At 34.4% G+C, this 14,268-nt stretch overlaps 1 protein-coding gene across 2 annotated transcripts in view; it reads left to right on the top strand.

Annotated features, from left to right (window-relative positions):
* SNTG1 (syntrophin gamma 1) overlaps window positions 1-14,268 on the top strand; it is a 320,654-nt gene that overhangs the window by 165,027 nt on the left and 141,359 nt on the right. For both annotated transcript variants that reach the window (XM_066563043.1, XM_066563052.1), the window contains exon 3: window positions 5,647-5,781. In XM_066563043.1, coding sequence (XP_066419140.1) covers window positions 5,647-5,781 — 135 coding nt within the window. The remainder of the gene's footprint in view (window positions 1-5,646; window positions 5,782-14,268) is intronic.

Consider the following 14,268-nt stretch of genomic DNA (forward strand, 5'->3'; position numbering starts at 1 on the left):
ATCCATCTAGTTGGGGTGGGGCTTTCCTGCAACAAAACGTGTTTTAAATTTTAAGCCATATTTAACTTTCTTGTGAACTTCTTCCCTAAATATCATTATATACTTTTATGGTCAATTTCTAGTCACCTTTATGCCATTTTCTGATTCACACATATCAGACTAAGCTGCTGTTTTCCTTTGTTTATAAATCCTGTTAAATAGCAATACAGTGGGTTTCTGGGATTTTTCAAAAATGAAGTTTCAACTCATGATTTAACCTCAAAAAAACATGATGGAAAACGACTCATAATTTACAATATCTGTTAGAATGCAATAGGTGAAGTAAATTTGAAGAAGCATCCATGTTCTCACAAAAGGCTTCAGTTTTACATTACCTTACCTCTTGGGTTCAACTCCATAGTCACAGTAAGCTCATTGGCAACTCAGACATCAAAATGGCATTTTACAGTGTCAGAAAAATAAAATTTTCTCTCTGAAAAAGTACCTTAGCTTAGTAAGAAGATCATATATACATATTTATGTCAATATATATTTTTTCCAAATGTCGAATTTACATTTTATATTTCAGACACTTTGAAAGAAGGACTTTCTAAGAATTAATTCTTTCAATAATATCACTTAGAATACTAAAGCAAATACTTACCTGGCAAATACCTGATAAATCAAATTAAAATAAGTTCAAGTCCAAATTCGGAATTTTTCTGCAGTTCTTTCAGACTGGAGTGTACAATTCATATGCAGGAATGGACTTGCTGTCCCTTGGATTGGAAAATCTTGGTATCTGATTGAAGAGGCTCTGAATGACAAGCTGAACACATACCTGTGTGTCTGGGCTGCATTCCAGTTTTTGACAATATAAGGGCTTTTCACTTAAGCTAGCAATACCTCCACAGAATGTGTAGCTGGACTGTTTAAAAAACATCCCATATATGGTTCTGACACATACTCCTGCCTCTTGAATCCATTGCTATTACCTCCTTAAATCCAATGCCATTACCTCCTTAAACCTCTGATTCAATTTTCTTTTTTATTATTATACTTATGATTATGATGCAGTGACAGGCATATCTCCAAATATTCAGAGGTCAGCCTCAGTTCAAATAAGCATCCAAAAGGGTAGATACTAATCTGAAGGAGCTGGGTACACATTTAAGGCAGTTTTGTAACCCATTCTCCTTACTGCTATCATGTTCTTGATAGTAGAAATAAATTTCAAGGCTTAAAACCAAATTGCAGAGGCTTACTTTCTTTTAGGACATAACAGTCAAAGTAGAAACTAAAAATCCAGGTGACCTTGCATAGAAGATGTGCTGAGTTGATTTTTTTTTCCCCCTTCTCTCTTGCTTCCACTTGTTTGTGGACTAAACTATTCTGAGATATTTGTTAAAGTCTTCCTGCTGATATGAAACTATGAGAAGCAAAGCTAAATAACTTGTTTTATTGTAGGGCCAAATACATAGATAAAGTAGCAGAAAGGAGAAGATGTCTTGAAAACTGCCTAAAAGACTGAAAAACTCTCTTTGAGAACACAACATAGGAAATGTTTTAGATTTTTTTTCCTTGTCATAAATGATCAGAAAAAAACCAAAGACATAAAATGAGAAAAAAATCAGCAGAAAATCTGCAAGCAGACTTGTACAGGCCAGGTAAATTTAAAAAATATATTTATTTTAGGAGTCCTGCAGGAAATTTATTTCTAAATCAACAGGTAACTTTAATGCTGTTTCTCTTGCAGTATTTATTTTGGTATCCGTTTTCTAGGTACCCTGCTGCTAGTATAAATGTAGGAGCTGTAGTTTTCATGAGTGTTTTCCCTGAAATTAATTCTTAAATAGTTGTGAAGGCCATTTAAAAAATGTGGAAAGTTTGTTTTGGTATGTAAGAATTTCTAAGTTCTTTTTAGGGAAGGAATCTTTAGGTCAGATCTTTTACACAGCCCCTATGGGCAATGTGCTGTAAGTCAGGGTATAATTTTTAAGTGGCCTTTTTTCATTGCCTTGTTGCCAATAATGATCAGAGTGTGACCATATTCTCTGGAAAAGCTGTCTGCCTTAAAGGCTCTGCCCACCTCTACTGTCCTCTGTGATGAAGCAAAGGGAGATCAGTTTTCAGCCCCTCTGGTAATTATATTAGTTCAGGAACTGTAAGCACTTCCCAGGACATCAGCTCTTATCAGTGTTCTTATCTAACTCAGCTTAAAACTGTGTGGAATGAGATTACAGAGGCTGCCTTGTGTGGGTGCAACATTCACTGCATCTGTTACTTAGGTACCACTACCTTCCTTCATCACTGCTTTTGCTTGAAGCCACAGACTCTTCTCTCATTTGGAAACCCTTTCACCTCTTTCCAATGCTTCCATATGCATTCCTTAACGTACCACCTCTGCTTCATAAAAATGTGCAACTTAAAACACTCAGTTTTCTTCCCATCTTTGCAGCACAGGAGCCCAACTCTATAAATAAGGTGATATTCTTGGTGATTTGGGTTCAGTCAAGTTTTATTGGCTTAGCAAACTGTTGTCAGCTGAACTCTTCTTCTCTCTGCATGTTTGCTGTGAGGTGATGCAGTGTGCCACGTGTCTGAGCACAAGGGGATGCCTTGCATGGCCCAGCAGCTCAGCCAATGTGCTGTTTGTTTCCTACTGCTGTAAGACAGGAGGAGGGCTCAGCCCTCTGCCAGTGACATGGGAAAGGCTTGGAGGGAAGAGTTTTAGCACAGCCTTGCATAGAATCTCTTAAAAGTTGGTGTCAGGAACAAAAGGCAATATCAGCCATGGCTCTGCACTCCCACACCTCATGCACACATATACACACACATGCACACCATCTAAGCTCTTCAAATGTTAGAGAGGGCAGGGCTATAGGCTGTACAGCTGATCACAATAATTTTGCACAATAATTTTGGCCACATGAATAAAAATGTTGATGTGCGCAGCAGTTTACATGAAAGTACATATACAGGTTGTCTTCCCTAATTTCCAGCTCTGGAACAGGAACTCACATCTTTATTTTACTCAGTTTGTGGAATACTTTGAAGGGTGTGGGTGAGAGCAGCAAGAAAGAGGTTTTAACAGAGAAAAATGAAACAATTTAATTCCAGTCTTTGTTCTCAAGGTCTTCTTTTGAAGTTACCTAATGAAACTCAGCTACATGCTTCTCTTTAACATGGTTAATGCAGCTGTCAGGTTGGAGAGGGAAGGTGCTAGTATAATTGAAGATTTAATTTTGAACTGTATTGTAAACTAGCTTTCATAAAACCCAACAACAGTAAAGTGGTTCATTACATTTTAGAATGTCTGATGTAAATAAGGTCTCTGAGTGTGTGTGATCAATCTTTCCAAGGGCCAAAATATTTTGCTGTTCCCAAGCTTGATTTGCTTGTTCAGGCTGAATAAGCTCAGCTCGTATGCATTTAGAAACTGACTTGAATTTTAATTTTATTATGATGTCTAATTGTGCCTGCTGTGGTTGCCTCTAATTCCTACAAAGTAGCCCCTCAGCTTTTGCAGAAAGACTATAGAGATTTTATAAGGTTATTGACCAAATCAGAAACATGCAATCAAGTAAGGCAGAGTTACTAAACCCAGTGTATGAGAGGCAGAATTTGTTCTATTGCCAGCTATCCAGGGAGGAGGAAAGGCGTATTGCAAACTTTGCTGCAGAAAACAGGCATTTTGTAAGTGTTTGACCCCTTTGTTTGACCATAATTATTTACAATCCACATTGTTCAACTTCCATTGTCACTTACTGCTTTCTTCACAACTTCAAGGAGAGAGGAGGCGTCTTAGTGTGTAAAGGAGAAGTTCTAAGGACATGACCACTCTTTATTTTAATATTGTAACATTTTATGTATGATATGAGAGAATTTTTCAGTGGTACTGAAAACCTAACTCCTGGGATCCATTTATTTATTTATTTTTTCTGTGTACATTAATCAGTTTCTGTCTTATCCTGTGCACAAAAAAACTCTAAAAAACCAACAAAAAAACCTCAAAAAAAGACACTTTAATATTAGAAAAATGGTGTAAGGATGAATGTTGACCAGAGGTTCGACTGACCTCAATGTGAGTTCAATGCATGGAGCTCTTAATTTTTTTCTTCTTCTTACCTAGATGAAAAAGAATAAAAACAATGTCAAAGCCACTTTCAAAGTCATGGCTGAGTTATACACATTTGTTCCTGGCATCCAAGAAAAAACAATTTCCAAAGTTTGAGTGTTGAGTATGGAACAGAAGTGACAGAACAGTTTGTCAGTGGAGAACATTATATAGAGCTATTTAAAGATTATCCTTGACCTTTCCACCTCTTTTAAAACCTTGTGAGAGAGATTTAAACTTCTCTTTTGCCAGTGGCCTACTGTCAGTTCCATATTTGTGTTTGTTCTCTCCATGCTATGGATGTAAGAGCACATTAAGGCGAGATCTTCCAAATCCTCTTTTAAACTCTTGTCTGAGAAAGAGCCCTCAGATTCAGCCAGGTCAACCTTGGCACTTAAAGTTCAGAGAAATACTTTTCTTTCCTTGATCTCCTCTTAAGCCAACTTTTTACAGTTGTTGGATTGAAATCTGACTTCTGTGAAGATAGTGAAGGTTTTATTATTGGCACTGATGTGTCAAAGGTTTTCAGTACTTTTTACATGTGAATTTTCATCTGAGATAATATGTTTATTTATTTATATATCTATATATCTATATCTGTATCTATCTATCTATATATATGTATCTATGCAAATGCTTATGCTGATAAATTACTTGTAAGGCAAAGGTTTTAGATTGTTTGTAAGCAGATTTCTCATATTAAAAAAATGCTCTACCAGTAGGAATTTTGTCCATTGATGAAGTGTTACAAAGAGTACTATTTTCAACATAACCTCCAGGAGAAATTAAATACTGATGGTACTTTCACGTGCCAACTTTTTCAGTGCTCGCCCTCTCATGTATAATGCCCCAAAAAATAGTACAAGTAGGTGCTACTGCAAAGACACTGTTGATTGCTGGAAAATCATTTGTTATATATTGAGGAATCCTACAGAATTCCTGATCTTTAGCCATAAGTGTAATATACAGAAGTGGAGCCAGAACTAAGTTACTACAGGGAGTTTTAGTCTTTGGTTTATTTTCTCTTATTCTTAGTTCAGCATCTTCAGTTGAAAAGGACCATAAAAAAGTTAAATCAATATTTTATTCACAGACAATAGCGCACAACTGGGTTCATGAAGCTGTTGATACTCACATCTGGCTCTTTTGGAGGTGTCATTGTATGTGTTTCTGTGTCAAAAATAGTGTAATATGTGGAGGATCAGCTTTTATTTTGTGTCCAAGTGGGGTGTTTCATCATTTAATGAAAAGATGGAAAATAAGAGCACAGCTAGTTTGAAGCAATTTGGAAGGAGTTTCACAAAATCATCATGGTTGAAGAAGCATCTTATTATTGCAAATTCTGCCTTTAATATTTACTACTGTAACATTTGTTCTCTTGTAGTCTAAACACGCTAAATACAATGATCATTGAAAATAGTCCTGAGTATTTGTTCACATGTTTATGGTGACTGTACCTATCTATCAAGTATTCTATTCAAAATATCACTTCTAACAATTCTTAGTGCTAACTGAAAACAATTTTTTTTTCTTTATTCCCTCCTTTGAAGACAAAGACAGGGGTTTGTTTGCTGCAGGATGGTAACCAGGAGCCTTTCAAAGTGCGACTGCACTTAGCCAAAGATATTTTGATGATCCAGGAGCAGGATGTGATCTGTGTGTCTGGTGAGCCTTTCTATTCTGGTGTAAGTAGTTTTTATTTCTTCTTTAAGATGTTCTTTACAAAGAAACAGTGCTGTGTGTATGTGCGTGTGCATACACACATCTTTATGCATGTGCTCCCATGGATTGGTATTTCATTTTACACTGTTAACACGAAGTGTATTTTAGTGCTTCTTTTGTGAGTAAATATTAGCAATACTCATCTAAGAAGCAGCAATGAGATAATAAGGCATATGCATGACTGCACCACTGTTTCTCTTCTCTCACCTTTGGGTATTGGAGCCAATGAATGTGGGAGGAATGACATGAGCAGTGGTTTTTGCAGGGAGTACAGATACCTCAAAGTACCTGTATCTAAGTATTGTCTGTGGAGTTGATAAGATAATTATGTCAGGGCTTTGCTGGTAGAAGAGTTACCTTTTATCCTCTGTTGCTTGAGTTCCTTCCTATGGTAGGCCAGCACTAGACTTCGGGAATGCTATGGGAGTCACTAGCTTTAGCAGCATATCATGTTAACAGAGATGGAACAGAGGGATAATGGGCTTTATGTATTACTGTTTTTACCCGATGTGTCACATTCCTTATTTAAGCATCATATTGAATTGTGTGCATGAGAAATTACAATTATTTGGAAGATTATTTGGAAAATTTTATGCAGAATAATATTGTAGGGTTTAGAGCTATTGTAATGCAAAGTTTTTATTTAATATTAGGAGATAGGTACAAAAATAAAAGAAATCATTTAGTATTAATTTCTGTAGACATTTTTATAGATACTGTAATTACATTAGAGATCTCCCTTTAAGCTAAATAAAATAATCATAGAATTTCATGTTAAATCTTGTGAGGCATAGTAGTGTGATATCTGTTCATACAAATGTTTTGTTAATGCTATTATGCCTGTTTTATTATTTAATTGCTGCTGTTTCCACCTACTTGGATCTCTAAATACAAGCACAATAAAAAGATAGAAAGCACAAATGAAAAGTAAATTGGTAGAATGTTAGCAGTGCAAAGAGTGTGAAAGATTAATGAAAAAATGTATCAAATTATCCTTCTCATGATTATGAATATGTCGCGGTGAATTCTTCGGAGTTTTTCTCTGAAACAAGAGGAACACATTGCTTAGAGTCTCCATAGAGTCTGGGTTTATTTGCTTGGCAAATCTGACATTAGCTTCTGACTGTTTCATGCTGAACAAAGGCAATTTGCTAATACAGGTCTGTATCCTTTATGTGCAATATAGATGCTCCTTTTACCAATCCGAGTCCCATGTTCCTCAATAGACAGGACATCCAGCCGCCAGGATAGGAAGAAGCTATGAGTTCAAGCTCAAGCTGTAGTTGTTCAATTAGCAACATACACTGTGGCACCATTATTTCACCAACACCATTCTGACTTTATTTATTAAAAGATTTTATCATTCAGAAATATGACTTTCATTATTCTGCTGTAATATCTGTAATATCCTGCTGAACTTGTTATTTAAATGTCTTCATGAAATGCATATTAATTTTTTTCCCTTTTCACAGCAAGGCTTTCTCTTACAGTATTTCTCTCCTTAGTTTTGCAAAGGCTCTGTAGAAAATAATGGATTATTTGCTTCCCCAATTAAACTCCCCCATGTTATTTGCATATTAATGCATAACTCATTAACTGATTGGTATTAGTGTGTTGATGCAGAGTTTATTTTCCTGGAAGTGTCCTTGTTGGAGTAGTGACTTTTGAGCACTTTACTCTGATTTCCTTTAGGATTAAGTCTATTTTTTTTAGCAGTAGGTTCATTCCAAATAAGAATGATTGGCATTTCACAGTTAACTGTTCTTTTGTCAAAGGTAATTTGAATAATCTGGAATCATGTACCTTGATTGTATACTATAATCACAGAAGTCCCACAGGGTTCCTTTTTAAGTTTTCCTCAGTTTCATTCCTGATTTATTAGGTTTCATTTGTTTGCTTGCTTATTTTTCCTATGTTTTACTTTGGTTCATTTTGTTCTGTTCTTTCTGTCATTCTAGACAACTGATAGCATTTATCTTTCCTTTACCTGAATTCTACAAAGCAAGGGATTTCATTAGCAACTGACACTTAATGCATCAGAGAATGAACTCTTTAAGCATAAAAATAAAATTTGTAACTGAGGAACAATAGTATTGCTAAATTTTACACACAAGTAACTACAGTAAAAATAATTTTTAATCTGTTTAAATAAATAATCTTTAAATAATTCGATTATAAGGTTTTGCTTTATCACTGCTGCACTGGTATGGAACGAAAGGCTATTACTGTGTTTCTAGTTCAGAACAGTGTCTCTTCTGTTTGTTGAGTCTGAATCAATTTGCATGCTCCTCTGTGTAGGACAGTCTTTAAACAGGCACTTAACGTTCCAGCAGCATCCAGATCTGCATCCTGTGGAATAATCTAAATAAAATCAATGGCTCCTTAGGAATGAAGTGCTGTTTAATGTGAGTGTATGGGATAAGGACCTGGTTCTTAATTTGGAACACTTCCTTTTGGTGTTAGACAGTTCTAGTTTCCAAAACTAAAGAGGTGCAAAGAAATATTGTTTCTTCTTTTGTTGTGTACAGTTTGGAGTAAGAAAATAAAGTGCATAAAAGATTATAAGCAAAATAAATAGTGTTATACACTAAAAAAGGAAAGCATTTGTTTCTTTAATGGGCTGAAAAAAACCATAAGCATTAGTGAGGGTTCTGCAGCAATTGTACCTATAGCAACTCCATACAGAATCAACCATCATTCAAATGATCATGGACTACATCTAAATTTGAGTATCAGTTGCATCAATAAGTATTAAATATATTTCTTTTTGTGTGCAATAAGAAAGTCTTGCTTTCCAAGAGGAAGAAGTGTAGTGGGTTCAGCATTATGCTGCTAGCAGATATCCAATGTAGATTTGAGCTCCAGCACAAGTGACCAAAAGTGGGATTAGAACGTATTGTGAAACTCAAAGGCAATGTTGTTACTAATCTGAATTAAATCCTTGCCTGTAGAGAGGTTTTATGTTATGGGGAAGTGTTTGCCTCAGTTGGAGTGGCTTGTGTTGGAAGATAAGACTGCTGTCCCTTAGGTCAGGTGCACCCTTTTCTCCCAGAGCAGTTACTAAATGTCCCAAAATGAGTTGAATTAAACCACGTAGGAACCTCATCACTCTTTATGGCAGAATTTTACAATGTCTTTATCTATTCTTTTAAGCATATTTCTTTAATTACTTGAAATTATGCTCACAAAAGTTTGCTGTGTGGTGGTCCATATAAGAATGTGGAGTGAGGTAATTCCCACTCTTTTTAGATGTACATTTAAATAGCCTGGGCTAACCAGGTTAGCCTAATGCTGAACTTGGTGAAAATTATGATGAGAGAGGAGATAGCCTAAGGTATGACATATCTGAAGTAGATTTGTTCCTAGGAAAGGTTTTAATATTTGCCATTCCAGAATCAATATTTTTATTCTAGAGTTAATCCTCACAGTTTCTATTACCTTTCATGAACATCTGAAATTCAAGGAAAAGGATTATTGTGCTATATCAAGATAAGCAGCTTATTTGTTTAGGAAGCTGTGGATTTTTGCTTCTTTTCTTTAATAAATTTCCTTCATTAATGGTACTCAGAATATTTTCTACACATAGAGTCTATGTGCATGTGAGATCCATAAATTAAGGATATGACAATAAACCATCTGACAGAATGGATGATTTGAATCAGCTACTCTTTTTTCTTAAAGAATCAAAATAAACTGCAAGCAGCTGGCAAATTGTTAGCTGCCAGGATAGTTTGCATTTTTACAGAATTTTCTTAAATATTCTTTTAAAGGGTCATAGATTTTACAAAATACTGCTAACTCACCTGCTGATAACATACAGATGAGTCACATCTCTTTCAAGTAATTTATTTCTGTGCTGCTGTGTAGTAAATGCATTAATTAATTAAATGTTAAGAAGTTCTTTTAGTGGTTTGATTTTTTAATTAAAGATCTTTGGGGAAAATTTGTGTGAAGGTCAATCATAATTCAATACTAATAAAAAGTGAGTGAATGGTTTTATTTTTTTGCGAATTGACAGAGCAACAGTTCTCAGAGTAGCATGGCATTTGTCCAAACTTTTAACTGAGGTTGATACTATTGCATCTCAATGTAGCCTATGGACTGTAATTGGTTTTGTGATTAAAAAAAACTATCAATAAACACCTTTACTAAGGCCAAGATGTATCACTGTCTCAAAATGTTGCACTGCAGCCAGATCTGTTTTCTGATATTGTAAACCACACTGTCTTTTTTTTTTTTTTTTACTAGAAGCATAAAAAAAAAAGTCTCACTTTTAGGGTTGTCTGTGTGCTATTGTGAAATCAAGTGCTGAAAGATTCATAAATATATACAAAGCCCATAAAGTATTAAAAAAATGAGTTATTAGAGATTTTCTATTTTTTTTTAGCTTTGTATAAAAAAGTCTTTTAAATTAAAACTTTACACAATAGAATTTTTTCTTGATTTTTAAAATGTCAAGAATAAAGCTATTAATTTTTAAGAATAAATTTAAATTCAGAACACATCACTTAGGGATGACATGCCTGGGAAGTCACATGAAGTTATTACATTTTCCTTGCTTGAATATTTAATTTTTTTGAGATTTCCTGAGAATTAATTTTGTATTTGTTATATTGGATCATTCTCTTTTGAAAATTATGAATTTTCTTGTCATATATTTTAGTATTACTAAAAAAGATTCAATTAACATTAGCAATTTAAATTAATTAAAATAGAAGAAAAAAATTGAAAGCTTAAAATGGTAAATTATAGTTTTGACTTATTTTCTCTTGTGTCTTTATTTACAATTTTGATTCTGATGTTTGATTGAATATTACAAGTAATGCCAAAATGGAACTCCCTGTCTAGTAAAGAATTGCAAATATGTGCACTGATAGGTCACCTTTCAAGCACTTTCCATTCTTGTTACCTTCACAAAGCTACCAGTAAGAATCTATGGGTTTTTTTATCTTTTTGGTATCTGTCAGCTATTCAGTGGAGTGAATCAATTTTTTCACTGAAGTCGTCAAGTATCTATCAGATGGGGGTAACTTTTTCCCCTGCCAATCTGGACAGCTTTAAAGTGACAACTTGACAGATGTAAATATGATTATTTAGGGAAAGCCTAAGGCAGCTTATTTTTCTGCAGCTACTTAAAGGTAAAAAGCATAGCAATCAGCTGAAGTTAAAAATGACATTTATAATGCCAGATTTGAAAGAAAATAATGACTTTTCCTCATTGGAAGAAGGCTTGGAAGAAAAAAATATTGCAAATCAGAAAAAAACTCAGAGAACCTAAAACGTTGATAGCAGTGGATGATGTAAGGCAGTAGCTGGAAACTACAGAGAATGTTCCTTACAAAACCTGGTGGGAGTTCAGATCCTGACCATGGGTTTCTAGGTTTGTTTCTCTTTTATTTCTATACTAAGAAATCAGTATTCCTGAAGTGAAACAATTGTATGAGTGGAAATTTTATAAGTAGATATTTAGGTCGGTGTTTCAGCTTTCAAGCGTAGGCTGCCAGACCAGAAACATTTTGAAGTATGAAGGGTTGAGAGCTTTTTTTTCATTCTAGTCACTGTTAACAGCCTGCATGACACTGCTATGTTTGCCACCCTCAGTTTCCAGCATGGATGCAGAGGAAGGGGGATTTCCAGTTGACCAGGCAGGTTGCAGCCCTCCCTTACTGCCCGGCTCCTCCAGTTGCATGAGGAACTGAAATAATGAGACAACCTTCAAATGCCATGTGATGGGAGTTGGTAGCAGATGAGCAAGTCTGCTGGCAAACCTTGTTAGCACTATTAATTCAAATTAGGAATGTGACTGACCTGTGTCTTGCGTCCTTTACACTCAGAATGTGTATAAAGCTTGCCCAGGTAAATTAATCCAAAGAAATGTCACTAAGAAAGAGCATGCAATGATTAAATAAAATTTTAAAAATCCTCATTATATTTTCTTGTTTCAAAATGTAGTAGGATTACTAATAGCTGAAAACTATACAAGTGTGGCCTTGAATATATTGTGGCATCAAATGTTATCAGGTTGATTTATGAAGTTGCTGCCAATGTATTGATTTTATCTTTATACTATTACATTTTAAAATTTATGTTCTAATATTTTCCTCCTTTTTTTCCTCCTACATCTTTCCATGTCATTGTACTATTGTAGATTCCTCTCCATGTCTATTCCTTTTTTTCCCCACCTCCTGTTTTCTGCTGCAAACCTTTCAGCTTTTTTATCATCTTCTTCCATATGTAAAATACCTTGGTCGCCTTCTAATCCTCTGAAAAGAAAGGTCTTGTTTTCTGTGTGTACCTAGACAAACTAACTCTTTATACCTTTACTCTTGCAAGATGAATGTCCAGACTCACCAGATGAATAACCACACACTGGGAAAAAGGTTGAGAAATGGTATATTTAAGTTTCACATGCTGTTAACTCATTTTTGTGAAGATTTTTGAAGTTTCTTAATCCTTTTGTTCAACATATATTTGATTCTTTCATAGAGACACAGTATTAGATTATTGGATCCTGTTAGATGACTGCTTTATATTATACAAGATAGTTTGAAATAATAGCTAACAAAATATTTTTAAGAGTTGGTTATGAAATACTTGAATTTTTTCTCTGCTCCAAGATGTAACTTAGAAATAACATTAACTCTTGACTAAATATAAATAGTTAATGATTACCTAGGATTCTGTGTTTTCCTTTCCTCACTGTTTATGTTGTTCTGTGCTCACATGGTCATTTTTCACTTCTGATCTTACTCATGAAGACATTTATGTTCCCAGAAGATCATATGGATTTTAAGAAAATTTAGTACCTCTTTAATAAAAGCCTCAAAAACTTTGTTTCTCTTTCACTGCAAAACTCTGAGGAAGAATTTTTTTTTTGGCAAAACTCTTTGCTGTCCTTTCCAGAAAATTTTCTGAGACACATGGAAAATGCAAGATGCTGACAGCATGGCAGCAGCTTTGTGTTTTTCAATAAAATGATAACTACTTTTGTTCTGTTCCGGGAAACAGCAAGAGCACTACTCTGAATTTTGCTTTTAAGAGTCCTAGGAGCTCTAACCTTCCTTCTGTTCTGTATCATGTAGATAACAAATGTGAAAATGGAATTACAAGCTCACAGAACACTTTGTGTAGTCTTGACAGTGAACTAAGTATCTTTTCATCTCAACCAAGTTTTATTTTGTAAAGTTAGAAATGAAGTTGCTTTTGGAATTTGCAAAACCACTGCAAATTCATAGACTATCATGTGATGCAAAAAGAGGGGAATGCATAAAAATATTGATAGAGAATCAACAGAACATCAGTATTTTTAACCTGAACAACAAAATAGTCAGTCAGGATACTTAGAGCACTTTATCACTTGTACAAAAGTTTTTGCCTCCAGAGTTCTTGCTGTGTTTTATTAATGAATAGTTATAAATCTTTTTAAGACCTTAAAGCTATTAGACCAGAGAAAAGCGTTTTATTATTGTTATTGTTCACTTGAATTGTGAATTAAAGGCATCAGAACAAAATAATTTGCTGCAGATTGCCGGTTAAATTTATTTTGTGCATTAATCATTATAGTAAAAATACTTTACATTAAAATATATTGTTTTGCTGACAAGGTATATTCCATTCACCTGGGTTGAAAATGGCACTGAAAGCTAAGCTTGGTTTGGGGTTTTTGAGGGTTACATAAAATAAATGATGTGCAAATCAAATTATAAACTTACTTAGACAAAGGAGTTTATTGCCAAAACATTTCAAAGCAGGTATCTATCATCAAAATACTGATTCAAGTTACTTTGTAATTTAAAAGGGATGGATTTATCTTTTTCAAGCTAAATTTGACATTCTGCCTCTATATTCGATGCAGTTGATTAATACCTAATTTGGACACCTGCTTTGACCTGCCAGGATTGAATGTGTTTATTTTTCTTTATCGATTACAAAAATAAAGTTGCATGGAACAATGGCTGATTAGAGCTGGGGCTTTGTCCCAAACCAAAATTCAGATGTCTGAAATGTCTGCTTCTAACTGTTCTGGAAATGCTGTTTTGCTATGAGGTTTATAAGGGATTTTAAATTGCAGATTAGGGGATTATTGATAGTTTACTAAAGAAACATCCGATTTGTATGTAATTCTGGTTTGTACTTTTGAAGATCATTTGCATGTTTGTTATTGTTAGCTAACTTGATGTAAAGAAAATGTAATTCTGCAAATAAGCAAACTATAATTTCTTTTTTGTAAAACTGAGAGATGTGTTGATTTAGCCTGGATTAAATACAATGCAGTGCCTTCCCTTCACATTACACATCACTCAAGTGAATCTAGTTTGCAATATGTTTTTTAAGTGAAATTCAGTTCAGTAACTCTCTGGTCCCAAAATATTTAAGATCAATTTTCAATGGAGATAAAAAAGAACCTAGAAAAAATACTAGACAAAACCCTCTGATACATTATGCTGAGC

Source organism: Molothrus aeneus, chromosome 1, assembly GCF_037042795.1.
Source record: "Molothrus aeneus isolate 106 chromosome 1, BPBGC_Maene_1.0, whole genome shotgun sequence".
NCBI classification, from domain to species: Eukaryota; Metazoa; Chordata; class Aves; order Passeriformes; family Icteridae; genus Molothrus; species Molothrus aeneus.